Source organism: Salvelinus alpinus, chromosome 33, assembly GCF_045679555.1.
Source record: "Salvelinus alpinus chromosome 33, SLU_Salpinus.1, whole genome shotgun sequence".
NCBI lineage: Eukaryota > Metazoa > Chordata > Actinopteri > Salmoniformes > Salmonidae > Salvelinus > Salvelinus alpinus.
The window spans coordinates 29,915,993-29,932,866 of record NC_092118.1 but is presented as its reverse complement, the minus strand read 5'-3'; the positions used below and the strand labels follow the sequence as shown (position 1 = coordinate 29,932,866).

Sequence of the window (16,874 nt, the reverse complement as noted above, 5' to 3'; positions counted from 1 at the left end):
CTACAATGACCTCCATCCGCTGAGACATGGGGTGAGTGTGTACCAGTAGCGGTCCATCTTCAGAATTGTAAGGAATTGGGATAATGAAGGCTGAGAACGTTATCAATGCTGCAACAAAGAGGAGGGGTGAGACAGGGAGAGAGAGGGAGGGGTGAGACGGGGAGAGAGAGGGAGGGGTGAGACGGGGAGAGAGAGGGAGGTGTGAGACGGGGAGAGAGAGGGAGGGGTGAGACAGGGAGAGAGAGGGAGGTGTGAGACAGGGAGAGAGAGGGAGGGGTGAGACGGGGAGAGAGAGGGAGGGGTGAGACAGGGAGAGAGAGGGAGGGGTGAGACAGGGAGAGAGAGGGAGGGGTGAGACGGGGAGAGAGAGGGAGGTGTGAGACGGGGAGAGAGAGGGAGGGGTGAGACAGGGAGAGAGAGGGAGGTGTGAGACAGGGAGAGAGAGGGAGGGGTGAGACGGGGAGAGAGAGGGAGGGGTGAGACGGGGAGAGAGAGGGAGGGGTGAGACGGGGAGAGAGAGGGAGGTGTGAGACGGGGAGAGAGAGGGAGGTGTGAGACGGGGAGAGAGAGGGAGGGGTGAGACGGGGAGAGAGAGGGAGGTGTGAGACAGGGAGAGAGAAGGAGTGAGACAGGGAAAGAGAAGGAGGAGTGAGACAGGGAAAGAGAAGACGGAGAGAGGAGAGAGAGAGTGGGTGAGATAGAGAGGAAGGCAAGATGGAGTGAAAGAGAGCAGAGAATGGCTTAGCAGTGAGATATGCATGCTTTGAATATACCTTAGTGTTACTGTCATTTACACCAATGGAACAACTACTTCAAGGTGGAAGAACCACTCACTGTTCATTAATAGAGTTTAGTTTTTCCAACTTGTTTCTCAGTAGGTACGCTAGAGCACATGCTTGTGTGTAGAGTAATACCTAAATACATTAGGAAAGACTGTCCACATCAACAATATGTTATTGGATTTATATCCACAAGCTAAAGGAAGTCTATTGGGAAAAATCTGACTACTACACATACAACAAAGTGGAAGAACATTGAAATTACTTTACAGGCTCATCACTCCTGCAGGGAGCATAGGCCATCGATGACTCCTCTCCATCCCATGTCGGGTTGCATAATGTATGCAATTTTCACAAATTCCTAGGTTTTCCAGAAATCCTGGTTGGAGGATTCTGGATTTCCAACTGGGATTTCTGGAACATCTGGCAACTTTGGGAAAGGTACTGAAATTTGTCAACCCTAATCCCACTCTTCTTCAGGTACTTTTCTCCAGACTAAAAGGAAACCTGGAGAATAACAGTGGAAAAGGAGATGAAGGGCTGTGGTCTGTCATGGAACACCATCTCCATAAAGGCAGAAGATCGTCCGCAGTAGTTCTGTCTTGTGGAAGCCTTATGTTCCACATTGTACCTAATCCTGTTAGTTCCTAAGTAAGTACCTGTCCAGCCTCCAGGATTCTCTATTGCCTCAAGCTCCCACCTACAGTGTTGCGTGGGCGTGCTCTATTCCGTTTCCCTTGTGGGCTCTAGGATAGAGCATGCCTATGCCCGGTGGGGATGGAGGGGCCTTGTGGGCTCTAGGATAGAGCATGCCTATGCCCGGTGGGGATGGAGGGGCCTTGTGGGCTCTAGGATAGAGCATGCCTATGCCCAGTGGGGATGGAGGGGCCTTGTTAGCTCCAGGATAGAGCATGCCTATGCCCGGTGGGGATGGAGGGGCCTTGTGAGCTCCAGGATAGAGCATGCCTATGCCCGGTGGGGATGGAGGGGCCTTGGTGGGCTCCAGGATAGAGCATGCCTATGCCCAGTGGGGATGGAGGGGCCTTGTGGGCTCTAGGATAGAGCATGCCTATGCCCAGTGGGGATGGAGGGGCCTTGTGAGCTCCAGGATAGAGCATGCCTATGCCCGGTGGGGATGGAGGGGCCTTGGTGGGCTCCAGGATAGAGCATGCCTATGCCCAGTGGGGATGGAGGGGCCTTGTGGGCTCCAGGATAGAGCATGCCTATGCCCAGTGGGGATGGAGGGGCCTTGTGGGCTCCAGGATAGAGCATGCCTATGCCCGGTGGGGATGGAGGGGCCTTGGTGGGCTCCAGGATAGAGCATGCCTATGCCCAGTGGGGATGGAGGGGCCTTGTGAGCTCCAGGATAGAGCATGCCTATGCCCGGTGGGGATGGAGGGGCCTTGTGGGCTCCAGGATAGAGCATGCCTATGCCCGGTGGGGATGGAGGGGCCTTGTTAGCTCTAGGATAGAGCATGCCTATGCCCGGTGGGGATGGAGGGGCCTTGTGGGCTCTAGGATAGAGCATGCCTATGCCCAGTGGGGATGGAGGGGCCTTGTGAGCTCCAGGATAGAGCATGCCTATGCCCGGTGGGGATGGAGGGGCCTTGTGGGCTCCAGGATAGAGCATGCCTATGCCCGGTGGAGATGGAGGGGCCTTGTGAGCTCTAGGATAGAGCATGCCTATGCCCAGTGGGGATGGAGGGGCTTTTCGGAGGGTGTAGACGATCCATCCCCATCTTCTCAAGATCTCATCAGGAACCTGGCTGGTGCACTCCCTTAGGTCGATGTTGCTTCAGAAGTTTCAGGGTAATCGCCAGAAACTCAAAGACAACAGATAAATCAATAGGATGTCTAAAAATATGTTAGATTACTGGAACAAAAGGAAAGCCAAGCATTACAGTTTAATCATTAGACTCACTCTTCTATGAAGGTTACTAACCTGCTCAGGCTGAAAGCCTATTACATTTCCCCTGAAGATAGAACTTGACTTGAGGGTAGTGGACAGCTCCCTGCTCAGGCTTGACATGACATTATTAGTTGAGGATGCCCATGGGATTTGGTGGGATGTCTGTCTGTTTCAGGACGTGTGTGGGTATCTGGGAGTGCGTATGTGGAAAGTGTGTCTCTGTAAATCTTTCAGGAGGTGAGTGTGTATGTCTTCGTGTCTATGGGGAAGTGTGTGTAATCTGTGTTCATTCCAGCAGAGTGTGGGAATTACAGAATTCCCAGTGAGGAAGATGGTCTGAGGAAACAGCCAGCCAGGGTCATTGTCTTGCGCCAGGGAAAAAGGTTCACAGGAACCTTAATCACCCTACCACACATCCAGACCTTTTCCACGTCCCACAAGTCATGTACAGTACGGATGTGACCAGACCTTTTCCACGTCCCACAAGTCATGTACAGTACGGATGTGACCAGACCATAACCTCTAAGAGAAATGAACTAAAAGTTCAAATGTGGGGATGATCAACTGATTCTAAACCTGTGGTTAAAGGATCACTTAAATCTATCAAGAGCCAGAAATGGTTTAGCTGGTTAATCAGTCATTTCCTACTAAATAATCCTTGTAGATTTCTGGCGTTATCTGAGGAATGCTGGAATTAGACAACATATTTAATTAGCCTACACGTTGATTACTGAAGGACCTGCACAGTAAAATCTGCATGGGATGATTACATTTAACTTGATGTTTGTGCTGCTACTTTAGTTTGGGGATGGTATAGCGAGCGAGGGAGGGAGTGAGAGGGAGAGGAGGAGAGTAGTAAGGACATTTCAATAGGTCACTGCAGCTACAGAGCTTGTTTTTAGATATGGGTCATTCCACAAAAACAGAGTGACATTGAGACTCAGATTTTCCACTTTAAAATGTATGCCAAACAAAACCCAATGATTGCAAACTTACAGACATTCAACTTGCCGACTTAACTTACACTGAACATTTTACAAAAACACATTTACTCGTATAACAGTGCAGATGCAAAGTTTGGTAACAGAATGACAGTTTGTGCTGTTGGTGCAGTCCTTCTGTTACCAACGTTTGCATCTGCACTGTTCTTTGCAAACATTGTTTTTTGTTTGGCATACATTTTAAAGTGAAAAATCTGAGTCTCAACATCCTTCTGTAACCGTGGAATTACCCATATGTGTATTAAGATAAATAAACTAAACTACAAATGCCCTTGTTCAAACGTAGTTGTTGCAGTACTTGGGTCCACTGGATGGCTAGTGTTTTCTCAGATCAAGTGTCAATGTGCTTGATCATGATCCCCAATGCAAATGTAATACATTCCTGAAGTTCTACAGTGAATTCTCACATCTTGGAACTTTGATATGAAAACTCACTTGTCCTTTTTTATGTTAGATGTTCTTCTAACTTTCAATTGTGCTTGCTGCTACCACATCACACAAATGAGACACTTTTGAACAAGCGGCTCTGTACAGTATTTAGCCGCAACATAGTCATACCAATCCGGCTCCCTCTTCAATTAGAGGAAAACCTCTGCTATTCGGCTCCAAGGACCAATCCTTCGTATGCACTGTATAGTAGCTGCTATGTAAGGCTTCAGACCCCAGATGGCAACAGTCAGATCAGGTAAACACCTCAATAACACATATCTTTGTTTGTACACGGCCCCAGACCCCAGCTCCTGGGCCTCCAGGCCGGCACCCAGACATGTAAAATAGGTTGCTGGCTCACCTCCCCTTCCTCGCCTGGAGCCCCTAAGCCTGGCAGCTGGCCAGTGTACACTCTCGCACTACTCACGCTGCTCCTATACTCTCACAAGAGGCTTCAAGTTTCCCCTCGCCATCCCTGGACTACAGAGATTTCTAAACACTGAAAGAGTATTGCCTATAACCTACAACACCCTGTATTTTATGTCATTTTAGCAGATGCTCTTAACCAGAGTGACTTACAGGAGCAATTAGGGTTAAGTGCCTTGCTCATGGACACAGACCGATTATTCACCTAGTCAGCTCTGGGATTCGAACCAGCGACCTTTCAGTTACTGGCCCAACACTCTTAACCGCTAGGCTACCTGCCACCCGACATACTGTAACTATAATAAAGTTAGTAACTAGCTATAAAGCTTACTATCCCAGGCTACCTTGGAGGCGATTATTCAACAAGAGTTTAGTAAACTGAGCTAGTCGCCTCTAAAAACACCTTCCTAATATAGAGTTGCACCCATAAGTGTTCAATTGAGATCTGGTGACAGACACACACAGCCTTTAAAGCCCCTATGCTCCTTTGAGACCCCGCTTTCAAAGTCACAGATCTCTTCTAGCCATGGTAGCCAAAATAATAATCAACTGGGCATTATCATACATGACCCTAAGCATGATGGCATGTTAATTGCTTAATTGACTAAGGAACTACACCTGTGTAGAAGCAAATGCTTTCAAAATACTTTGTATCCCTCATTTACTCAAGTGTAAAAGTAAATGATCCTTCATGGATGCTAGAATATTGACAGGAACATCAGCACAGTAGAAGACGGAGATAATACGTTTAAAAACAATAGAACATTGACAGGAACATCAGAAGATGGAGATAATACGTTTAAAACCAATAGAACAGACAAGTATATGTAATTCCATGCATTCTTTATTCCATTAAGCATTAAAACATCCACTGTGTTGCCAGAAAGCAACACAGCCAACATGAATGACAATCTGTAGCACGGCACATTTAAGGCTTTTTCTTTGTGAGTTTAACACTAAGAAACCTCTGTACCCACTAGCTTTTGTTATGCATTAGATTTGCATACTGTGACTCCAGTGTTAAACTCAGGTAGGCTAGAATAGCCCTTAAATCAATGTTTTATATTATGTATAGAGGATATAGATACATTACATATGGTTCTGACAAACCAGCATTAGAGTGTAAATCTATCAACATTTACTGGAAAATAACATTGTAAAAATGTCAGTATCAAAACAATAAATGGGACTAAAGCAGTTTTTCGTTCTTTAAAAAGACAAGCAGAAAAAACTAGATGTTAAGTTAAAGGGCTCGTTGTGTCAAAACATAGGCCCCTTAGTAAGTTATGACGAGAAAACACTAGAATCTTTTATTCATCACACGAAAACCCAACCACGACCGCAAAATACAGCCATCACCTCACAGCAATACACTGTTCAGTCAAAACGTTAATCACAAGTTGCTATGCACATATCCTTCACTTTTACCTCCTTCGAAAAGGACACTCCGTGAGCAGTGTAGTGTTTCTCTCTTCTTTTTTACAGCTGAGAACATTTGCAGAATACTTCCAACCCAGTGATTCCTCTGGCTTCTTCACTCGCTACACTCAAAATGTCCTTTATGAAAAGTTGTTTGCATGCAGTGTTTCTTCCAAAACGTAGTCTTGGTGACACTTGCAGAGTTGTTTGGAGTGAAACGAGATGGGGAGCAGGGAAAGGGTCTGTTGGGGGGAATCCCCCTTACCCCCAAAGGGATACAGCCAGAATCTGCAAATGGTGGTGAGATGGCTCAAAAATCTCTCATCTACATGTGAAGACTCATTGAGATTGCATTAGGTGAAGTACCTTTTTGATCAGTATTACCCCAAAACATATTTTCACAGTGATTGAGAAGATTCCTCCAAACGAACCGATAGCAGCAGTCAGTCCCCCTGCAGACCATGAGACTCCCCAACTCAAGTCGACAGGAATGTTAGGGTGAAATGTCCACAGACTTAAGGCTTTATTTGTAGTGTTGAAAGGAAAGCAACCCAAAGCATTTACATTAAACTCAATCTTAATTCTGAACAGACGAACAAAATGGCTTCACGGAAAACTTCTGAAGAAAAACATGTACACTGGTGCCGAATCCCAAACCAACTCCTACGCCCAAGACATACCTCTAGATCTGAAATGGATAGGTCTTAGCAATATGGTCAAAAATCCTCCGAACAGCAAGGCAGAAAAACATGAATACTGCTTAAATCTGCTCCTTTCAGATCTACACGGGTGTCTAGAGACAGTACTGGCTAGGGGTAGATCAGGTGTGTCTAGAGACAGTACTGGCTAGGGGTAGATCAGGTGTGTCTAGAGACAGTACTGGCTAGGGGTAGATCAGGTGTGTCTAGAGACAGTACTGGCTAGGGGTAGATCAGGTGTGTCTAGAGACAGTACTGGCTAGGGGTAGATCAGGTGTGTCTAGAGACAGTACTGGCTAGGGGTAGATCAGGTGTGTCTAGAGACAGTACTGGCTAGGGGTAGATCAGGTGTGTCTAGAGACAGTACTGGCTAGGGGTAGATCAGGTGTGTCTAGAGACAGTACTGGCTAGGGGTTGATTTGGGATTCCGCATAGGGGTGTTCAAATCCAGGCCGCGAGGTCAGGGGTTGATTCAGTCCTGGGACACAGGTTCAATTACAGTACATTGTAGGTGTGTTTTTATTTGATACATGGTCACGTGTCATCATTAGGGTCAGGTGGTGTCCGTCACTGGAAAACCCCAGTTGAGGAAAAACACCTGGCCCTACTTACCACATGACCTCCAGTTAACAAGAGCACTGTTACAGAGGTGAGACAACCAGGGGTGAGCTGGGTAATGACGTTTTTCAACCACACTTATCTCTCACACGGTCACACACTGGCCTTGAAAACAAGATGGGAATGAGTTTCTCTGTGTAGTGAAACACATGGAATGTCAATAGGATAACAGAAAACCTACATCAGAACATACAGTATGATTACCTGAAAATATCTGCACCATAAAAGTGCTTTCGTTTGAATTGACCCTGAATAAAATAAAAAAAAGACAAAACAATTTAACAAACACAAACAAGCAAGAACATTAATCATGTATCTGAGGTGCAAAACAGATTGTTCTTCATCAGGTAGAAAAGAATACAAAGTCAATCAATCATGAGCATAAAAGAGAGAAACAGATGAAATAGAGAACAAGATCGCAGAGGGAATTTATCACATCCCCACCGACAGAGAGAGAGACAGAGCGAGAGAGAAGGAGAATCAAATCGAGATCCAGATTGAAGAGCAAGTGCAAATAGTGAGCGGGCCCTAGCTCCTTGGCAAAGAGACCTGGGACCTGTCCACATATGAGCGCCGGGGATGCCTTGGCCTGGCTCAGCTCAGCCTGACCTGGTTAAGCCCTGGGGGAAGCATCTCAACACTTCCTCCTCTCCAACATCTGCACCGATAAACAATACAAACCAACATGGTGGATTTCAGGTATCAAATGTCCACCAATCCACTTCTCTCTGCACAGATCAAGGAAAGAAAAAATGAGGCCATTTTAGACTTGATACGCAGCCCCCCTCCAGGTTTTAGTGGAGGAGGCCAAGGGAGATCAGGATGTGGGCAGCTCGATGGAGATGAACTGCTTGAGTCGCTCCAAGTACTGGGCGTAGAGCTCGATGTCGTTGTGCCCGGCGCCCTCCACCCACAGGGGCTCCACAGCACGCGGGCAGCGCTCGTACATTGCCAGGCCGTGCGAGAAGTCGATCACCTCATCCTCCGTGCCGTGGATCACCAGCACTGGCGACGCCACCTTGGACACCTTGTCGATGCTGGGGAGAGAGAAGGGGTTACATTTTATCAATGCTTTAACAAAGCGAGAGCAGCAGAGCGTGCGCAACATAGCGAGAAAAGGGAGAGAAAGAGAGAAAAGGGAGAGAAAGAGAGAAAAGGGAGAGAGAGAGAGAAAAGGGAGAGAGAGAGAGAAAAGGGAGAGAAAGAGAAAAAAGGGAGAGAGTGGGGAAGACAAACACATTAAGACAAATGGACCTCCTTGGGTGCATTAGTATGTATCCATCTGTCTTGTAGCGGTGCAGTAACAGCAGGGGTGGAGAGACTGACTCCACACAGCACGCTCCCAAACCATTAACTACACATCATACAGAGGGTGTGTGCCCACCTTATGTGAACTACATATGATATATATACACATATGATATATATATTAAAATAACATCAAATTGATCAGAAATACAGTGTAGACATTGTTAATGTTGTAAATGACTATTGTAGCTGGAAACGGCAGAATTATTATGGAATATCTACATCGGCGTACAGAGGCCCATTATCCGCAACCATCACTCCTGTGTTCCAATGGCACGTTGTGATAGCTAATCCAAGTTAATAATTTTAAAAGGCTAATTGATCATTAGAAAACCCTTTTGCAATTATGTTAGCACAGCTGAAAACTGTTGTTCTGATTAAAGAAGCAATAAAACTGGACTTTAGACTAGTTGAGAATCTGGAGCATCAGCATTTGTGGGTTCGATTACAGGCTGAAAACGGCCAGAAACAAAGAACTTTTCTAAAACGCGTCAGTCTATTGGTGTTCAGAGAAATGACGGCTATTCCATGCGAGAAATTTCCAAGAAACTGAACATCTCGTACAACGCTGTGTACTACTCCCTACACAGAAGGGTTCGGGCTAGGCCCCTTAGTTCCAGTGACGGGAAATCTTAACACTACAGCATACAATGACATTCTAGACAATTCTGTGCTTCCAACTTTGTGGCAACAGTTTGGGGGAAGGCCCTCCCTGTTTCAGCATGACTGCGAGCCAAGCCTAATCGGCCAACATCAGAACCTGGCCTCACTAATGCTCATGTCTGAATGGAAGCAAGTCCCCGCAGCAATGTTCCAATATCTAGTGAACAGCCTTCCCAGAAGAGTGGTGTTATAGCAGAAAAGGGGGGACCAACTCCATATTAATGCCCATGATTTTAGAATGAGATGTTTGACAAGCAGCTGCCACATACTTTTTGGTATTAATGTACGTATGCATGTACACCCAGGGCCAACCGCACCAGCATATGGTCTCACAAGGGGTCTGAGGATCTCATCTCGGTACCTAATGGCAGTCAGGCTACCTCTGGCGAGCACATGGAGGGCTGTGCGGCCCCCCAAAGAAATGCCACCCCACACCATGACTGACCCACCGCCAAACCGGTCATGCTGGAGGATGTTGCAGGCAGCAGAACGTTCTCCACGGGGTCTCCAGACTCTGTCACGTCTGTCACATGTGCTCAGTGTGAACCTGCTTTCATCTGTGAAGAGCACAGGGCGCCAGTGGCGAATTTGCCAATCTTGGTGTTCTCTGGCAAATGCCAAACGTCCTGCACGGTGTTGGGCTGTAAGCACAACCCCCACCTGTGGACATCGGGCACTCATGGAGTCTGTTTCTGACCGTTTGAGCAGACACATGCACATTTGTGGCCTGCTGGAGGTCATTTTGCAGGGCTCTGGCAGTGCTCCTCCTTGCACAAAGGCAGAGGTAGCGGTCCTGCTGCTGGGTTGTTGCCCTCCTACGGCCTCCTCCACGTCTCCTGATGTACTGGCCTGTCTCCTGGTAGCGCCTCCATGCTCTGGACACTACGCTGACAGACACAGCAAACCTTCTTGCCACAGCTTGCATTGATGTGCCATCCTGGATGAGCTGCACTACCTGAGCCACTTGTGTGGGTTGTAGACTCCGTCTCATGCTACCACTAGAGTGAAAGCACCGCCAGCATTCAAAAGTGACCAAAACATCCGCCAGGAAGCATAGGAACTGAGAAGTGGTCTGCGGTCACCACCTGCAGAACCACTCCTTTATTGGGGGTGTCTTGCTAATTGCCTATAATTTCCACCTGTTGTCTATTCCATTTGCACAACAGCATGTGACATTTATTGTCAATCAGTGTTGCTTCCTAAGTGGACAGTTTGATTTCACAGAAGTGTGATTGACTTGGAGTTACATTGTGTTGTTTAAGTGTTCCCTTTATTTTTTTGAGCAGTGTAGTAACATTGCGGACAATGCCCTTTTAGTGTAAGAGCTGGAGTTCTAACCTGACTGGTGACATCACCAGGTGATAAATTAGTTTAAATATCAATAAGAAAGAGACTTCCAAAACTCTTTCCCCAATTACAGGTAGTTTTCAGTTTTCCCCTCCCTTAAACACACTGACTGTGCTAGCAGAATTCTTGCTTCAGAAATTGTTCATTGCTATGCTATTATTGACCATTTGAATTGAAAACAATCACAGCAAGGTACTTAATTGTTACCCAGAAATGATGTGATGTCTGCATTGTAGCTTTAAAGCAGGATCATCACATTCCAGGTGGAATAAGACTATAATCTCAAAGGGTTCAGAGACTAACAACAAAGGCACACTCACAGTCATGCATATATTGGCATTTATGTGGCCCTTTAAGGGGGTAGAGGACCTAAACCATGCCAGGATAATGCAGCCCACACCATACAGTGGCTTGTGAAAGTTTTCACCCGACTTTGGATTTTCAGGAGTTTGTATCATTTGATTTACACAACATGCCTACCATTTTGAAGATGCGAAATATTTTATATTGTGAAACAAGAAATAAGACCAAAAAAAATGAAAACTTGAGCATGCATAACTATTCACCCCCCCAAAGTCAATACTTTGTAGAGCCACCTTTTGCAGTAATTACAGCTGCAAGTCTTTTGGGGTATGTCTCTATAAGCTTGGCACATCTAGCCACTGGGATTTTTGCCCATTATTCAAGGCAAAACTGCTCCAGCTCCTTCAAGTTGGATGGGTTCCGCAATCTTTAAGTCATACCACAGATTCTCAATTGGATTGAGGTCTGGGCTTTGACTAGGCCTTTCCAAGACATTGAAATGTTTCCGCTTAAACCACTCAAGTGTTGCTTTAGCAGTATGCTTAAGGTCATTGTCCTGCTGGAAGGTGAACCTCTGTCCCAGTTTCAAATCTCTGGAAGACTGAAACGGGTTTCCCGTCAAGAATTTTACTGTATTTAGCGCCATCCATCATTCCTTCAATTCTGACCAATTTCCCAGTCCCTGACGATGAAAAACATGGTGTTCTCGGGGATGGTGTTCTCGGGGTGATGAGAGGTGATTGGTTTGTGCCAGACATAGCTTTTTCCTTGATGGCCAAAAAGCTAAATCTTTGTCTCATCTGACCAGAGTGCCTTCTTCCATATGTTTGGGGAGTCTCCCACACGCTATTTGGCAAACACCAAAAGTGTTTGCTTATTTTTTTCTTTAAGCAATGGATTTTTTCTGGCCACTCTTCCGTAAAGTCCAGCTCTGTGGAGTATACGGCTTAAAGTGGTCCTATGGACAGATACGCCAGTCTCCGCTGTGGAACTCTGCAGCTCCTTCAGGGTTATCTTTGGTCTCTTTGTTGCCTCTTTGATTAATGCCCTCCTTGCCTGGTCTGTGAGTTCTGGTGGGTGGCCCTCTCTTGGCAGGTTTGTTGTGGTGCCATATTCTTTCCATTTTTTAATAATGGATTTAAATGGTGCTCCGTGGGATGTTCAAAGTTTAGGATATTTTTTTATAACCCAACCCTGAACTTTGTCCCTGACCTGTTTGGAGAGCTCCTTGGTCTTCATGGTTCCGCTTGCTTGGTGGTGCCCATTGCTTAGTGGTGTTGCAGACTCAGGGGCCTTTCAGAACAGGTGTATATATACACTGAGATCATGTGACACTTAGATTGCACACAGGTGGACTTTATTTAATTAATTATGCCAGTTATGAAGGTAATTGCTTGCAACAGGGGGCTTCATAGAAAAGGGGGTGAATACATATGCACGCACCACTTTTCTAGTTTTTATTTTGTATAATTTTTTGAAACATGTTATTTTTTTCATTTCACTACACCAATTTGGATGATTTTGTGTATGTCCATGACATGAAATCCAAATAGAAATCAATTTAAATTACAGTGTAGAAAAGGCCCATGGAGTTGGTAGAATAATCTTTTAATTCATGGCCACTTGCTCAGCTGGGCCAGGGGTGCTTTAATTAGGTCAGGTGGAAATATCCGACAGATCTCAACTCCATAATAGGAGGAAATCGCCATCGCCCGATCACGCCATTTTCTCTTCCTTAAGAGCATAAATGACTCAAGGATGATTCCTATTGACTTCTTAATGAACTGGATTGTTGAATTTCCTAATTATGTTAATAATGAATGATTGTTATGACTTGATCTTTGTGATTATGAATTTGATTGAATACATGTTATGAATTTGATTGGATACATGTTATTCTGTTTCCTTTGTTATGCAGCACAGACTACTCAGTAAGTATACCACTTTATGGTTAAAGGAATTCCTGCCTCAGTCTCATCCATTCCTGTCACCTGACCCGTGATCACCTGTTCACCTTCACTGTCAGTCATCCTACTTGTCCAGCTACCCACACAGATTCCACTAATCTTTCATACAGGTTGTAATGCAACAAAATAGGAAAAATGCCAAGGGGGATGAATACTTTTGCAAGGCACTGTAACAGAGACCCTCTAAGGGGATGAGAGGTCCTAAACCATGACAGGATAATGCACTCCACACCATAACAGAGACCACAGAACCCTCATTTACTCAAGTGTTTCCATTCTTTTGGCAGTTACCTGTAGGCCTCTATAGCAGTCCTCTACAGCAGTACCAGCTTAGGAGAGCCACTTGCAGATTCAACTTCAGCCCGCTCTCCACCCCCCCCTTCTGCTTGCTCTCCACCCCCCCCTTCTGCCCGCTGTCCCACAGATCTCATGGCTGATAACAGTTTGATGCCATTGTTCCACAGGTGTCAGGGCTGAGGGTTGATAACAGTTTGATGCTATCTGTTCCTCCCACCTGCACCAAATGTACAGTATTTCTCATCCTAATAGCTTGTTCTCCATCTGATAACCAAGACTTATTTTCTAGTTTTCCGACCCTTTACAATAAAGCAGCACAGGAAGTAGCTGCTCATGGAATATGACTAGGGGACACACAATACAAACCCTATGGATAATACAGGCATCTGATAGAGGCCAGCCAGAGACCGAGACCTGGGAGTCCTATTTTTCACTAGGTCTATGAGCCCAGCCGCCATCCTTTCATAGCTAGCTAGCATGGCAAGTTACTACCTACCTACGTACCTACCGCTGCACCTTAACATTCCCTCATTCACCGATGTTCTCCACCTTAACAGCACTATCAACAAGAGGCAACAACTACATGGACGGAACAGTGACTCACACATCACGAGAGGATTTGTTGTAAAGAAAACCAATGCACTCGGAGACTTTCAACCAGCGGTTTTCAGTTGCGGCTGAACAGTTTGTTTGTGTGTTTAACTCTGCCTGTAAACACGCTGGATGATTCAGAATCCATTGAAGAGCTTGAACGATTCATTGACGAGAGATACTTACGAACTCAAAGAAACATGTCGCTGGTTTCGGAGGATTCAAGCATTGTTAAGGACAACCAACCCAATCAACAAAACAAACTAAAACCAGGTTGGCCAATAGGTATCAACGATGGAACCAAACCATCCCCTAGTAGGCGAGAGGTTTACTGATATGGATGTTGACTTGTTAAAATCCATCAATGAAAGGCTTGCCAAACTTGATCTCTTGGATATATTACGAGAGGACATCAATGCATTATGTGCTAGTCTAGAATTCAGCCAACATCAGATTGATGATCTAAGGAGAGAGAACACGGTGCTGAAAGGTACTGTAGACTCTATTCATAGCAAGGTGGAGGTGGTGCAAAGGGAGAACAAACAACTTAAAAGAAACCTTGCTTGATGTACAGTGTCGATCAATGCGGAACAATCTAATATTCTCAGAGATACCGGAGAATGACAACAGCAGAGGCTGTGAGGACACAGTCCGAGACTTTATGTCAACTCAACTAAAACTGCCCACTGATGTTGTGCGTAATGCCACATTCTCCAGAGTCCATAGAATAGGTAAGGTCTCTGGAAATAGGCCACGGGCTATTATTGCATGTTTTGACAAATTTAAGCAAAAGGAAATGACGAAGAACATGGGGAGAGAACTCAAAAACACTGATTTTGGAATGAATGATCACTTCCCCACTGAGATCAATGAAATTAGAAAAAAACTATATCCCATCATGAAGGAAAAGCGTTGCCTGAATCAACGAGTCTCCATGGTGATGGATAAACTTTATATCAACGGGCAATTGTATCAATACTCTAGAGTAACTCCCTGGCTATTTTAATTAAATGTTCAAATCTGAGTTTGTGTGTTGTAGTGTATCATGACAACTTCAACTATAACCAATACATGCTCTATTGATCTCCACTTGATAAGGAAAGAGCTGCATATAGCTCAGGTTAATGTATGTAGCCTTCCTAACAAAATACATGAGGTTTTTAACTTGGTCAACATAAATAATATTAATATCTTGGCTTTGACCGAAACACATTTAGATGCATCTGTAAATGATGGGCAAATTAACATTCAAGGATATAGTCTACTGAGAAGGGACAGGAATAGTGGGGGTGTAGCACTGTATATTCAGAATCATATACCTTTTAAGAGGAGGGATGCCCTTAATGTGTGTCAAATATAGGCACTATGGGCTCAAGTACATCTGCCTCACCAGGCACCCATATTGGTAGGATGTGTGTATAGACCTCCTAGCTCTAAGGTGTCCTATCTGGATGACTTATGCACTGGGTTTGACCAGGCCACAGGTAGCAACAGAGATGTATTTATCTTGGGTGATTTTAATATAAATTGGAAGGATCATAATAATTCAAATAGAACTAAATGAATGAGATATGCCGAGAGCTGTGGTTTGAAACAAATGGTTAAAGATACTACTAGATCATCAACTAAGTTGGGTCATCGTTCAGACACATGCATTGATCTGATTTTCTGTAATATACTATTGTAATGCTTAAAAGCCAGATCAATGCCAGTGGGCTGGACAGACCATAATATTGTGACCATAACCATGAACACCAAGGTTCCAAAGAAACCCCCTAGGATTATGGTCAAAATACATTTTAAAACATTTAATCATGAGCTATTTCTAAATGATTTGGCTGCTGTACCCTGGGAGCTGATTTATCTAGAGGATGATTTAAATCACGCTACAGAATGTTTTATTGATTTGCTCACTGAGGTAATGGACCATCATGCCCCTATAAGAAAGAGTACAGTTGGTGCTCGTCCATCTCCATGGATTGATGATGAACTGGGTGAGGCTTTTTCTTAAAGAAATATGGCAAAAGTCTTAGCAGCCAAGTCAAAATTAGAAATTGATTAACAGAATTATAGAACACTAATTATGCAGTTAAATTGAATCGAAAGAAAAGTTATTTTACAACAATGCTTATATTGATTGTAAAAATGATTCTAAAAAGGTATGGAACACAGTTAATTAAGGGCTTACCTGGTACATCTATCTCATCATGCCCATCTAGTGTGGAGGTTGACGGGAGAATAATAACAAAACCAGTTGATATTGCCAATCATTTTGCAGATTTTTTTACAAAGAAAATAAAATTACTGAGCAACAATGTAAACATACATTCTTCCAAACAAGCTATTGTCCAATGGATTGATGATCATATTATGAGCAACAAGATCTGCTCTTTTAGTCTGCAAATGGTGTCAGTGGAGGTGTTAAACCTATTGAAGTCATTACCTGATGGTAAATCTACAGGTTATGATCTTATGGACAATTGTTTTGTTTCGCTGTGCTGCTCCCCAGATTGCAGTTCCACTGAGATACATATTTAATTGGTCACTGGAAAAGGGGATGTTTGCAAATGTATGGAAGCATGCGAAACTGTGTCCTATTCCGAAAGACTGCAAAGAACCCATTACTCCTGCCAATAGTCGACCAATTAGTCTACCCCCTACAGTCAGTAAGATATTGGAGGGTATTGTGAGTAGACAAATGTGGGACTACATGGAAAAGAATGATCTGATTTCAGCCAATCAGCATGTTTATCACAAAAACCATTCCATTGGTTGACATGACTGACCAGTGGCTCAATGCTATGGATAATGGCAAGTTTGTGGGTGTACTATTTTTACATTTCAGTGCAGCATTTGATTTAGTGGATCATGAAATAATTTTTACAAAATGAATGCATTATGGTTTTAAGGAGGTAGCATTGAATTGGGTACAGTCATATGTAACTGACAAGAAACAGTCCACCTATATCAATGGTTCATTTTCTTCCCCTCGTGTGTTAAACTGTGGAATACCGCAGGGCAGCTGCCTTGGCCCACTTCTTTATTTAATATATACCAACGACCTTCCATATGCCTTAGCTGAAACTCAAGCTACTATATTTGCAGATGATACTACAATT

The 16,874-nt window shown here is 44.5% G+C and overlaps 1 protein-coding gene across 1 annotated transcript in view; it reads right to left on the bottom strand.

Moving 5' to 3' along the window:
- Positions 1 to 7,165: 7,165 nt before the first annotated feature.
- Positions 7,166 to 16,874, bottom strand: part of LOC139562753 (alpha/beta hydrolase domain-containing protein 17C) — a 38,132-nt gene continuing 28,423 nt past the window's right edge. Inside the window, exon 3 of the mRNA XM_071380743.1 lies at positions 7,166 to 8,316. Within this exon, the coding sequence (XP_071236844.1) occupies positions 8,097 to 8,316 (220 nt within the window). The 3' untranslated portion in view covers positions 7,166 to 8,096. The remainder of the gene's footprint in view (positions 8,317 to 16,874) is intronic.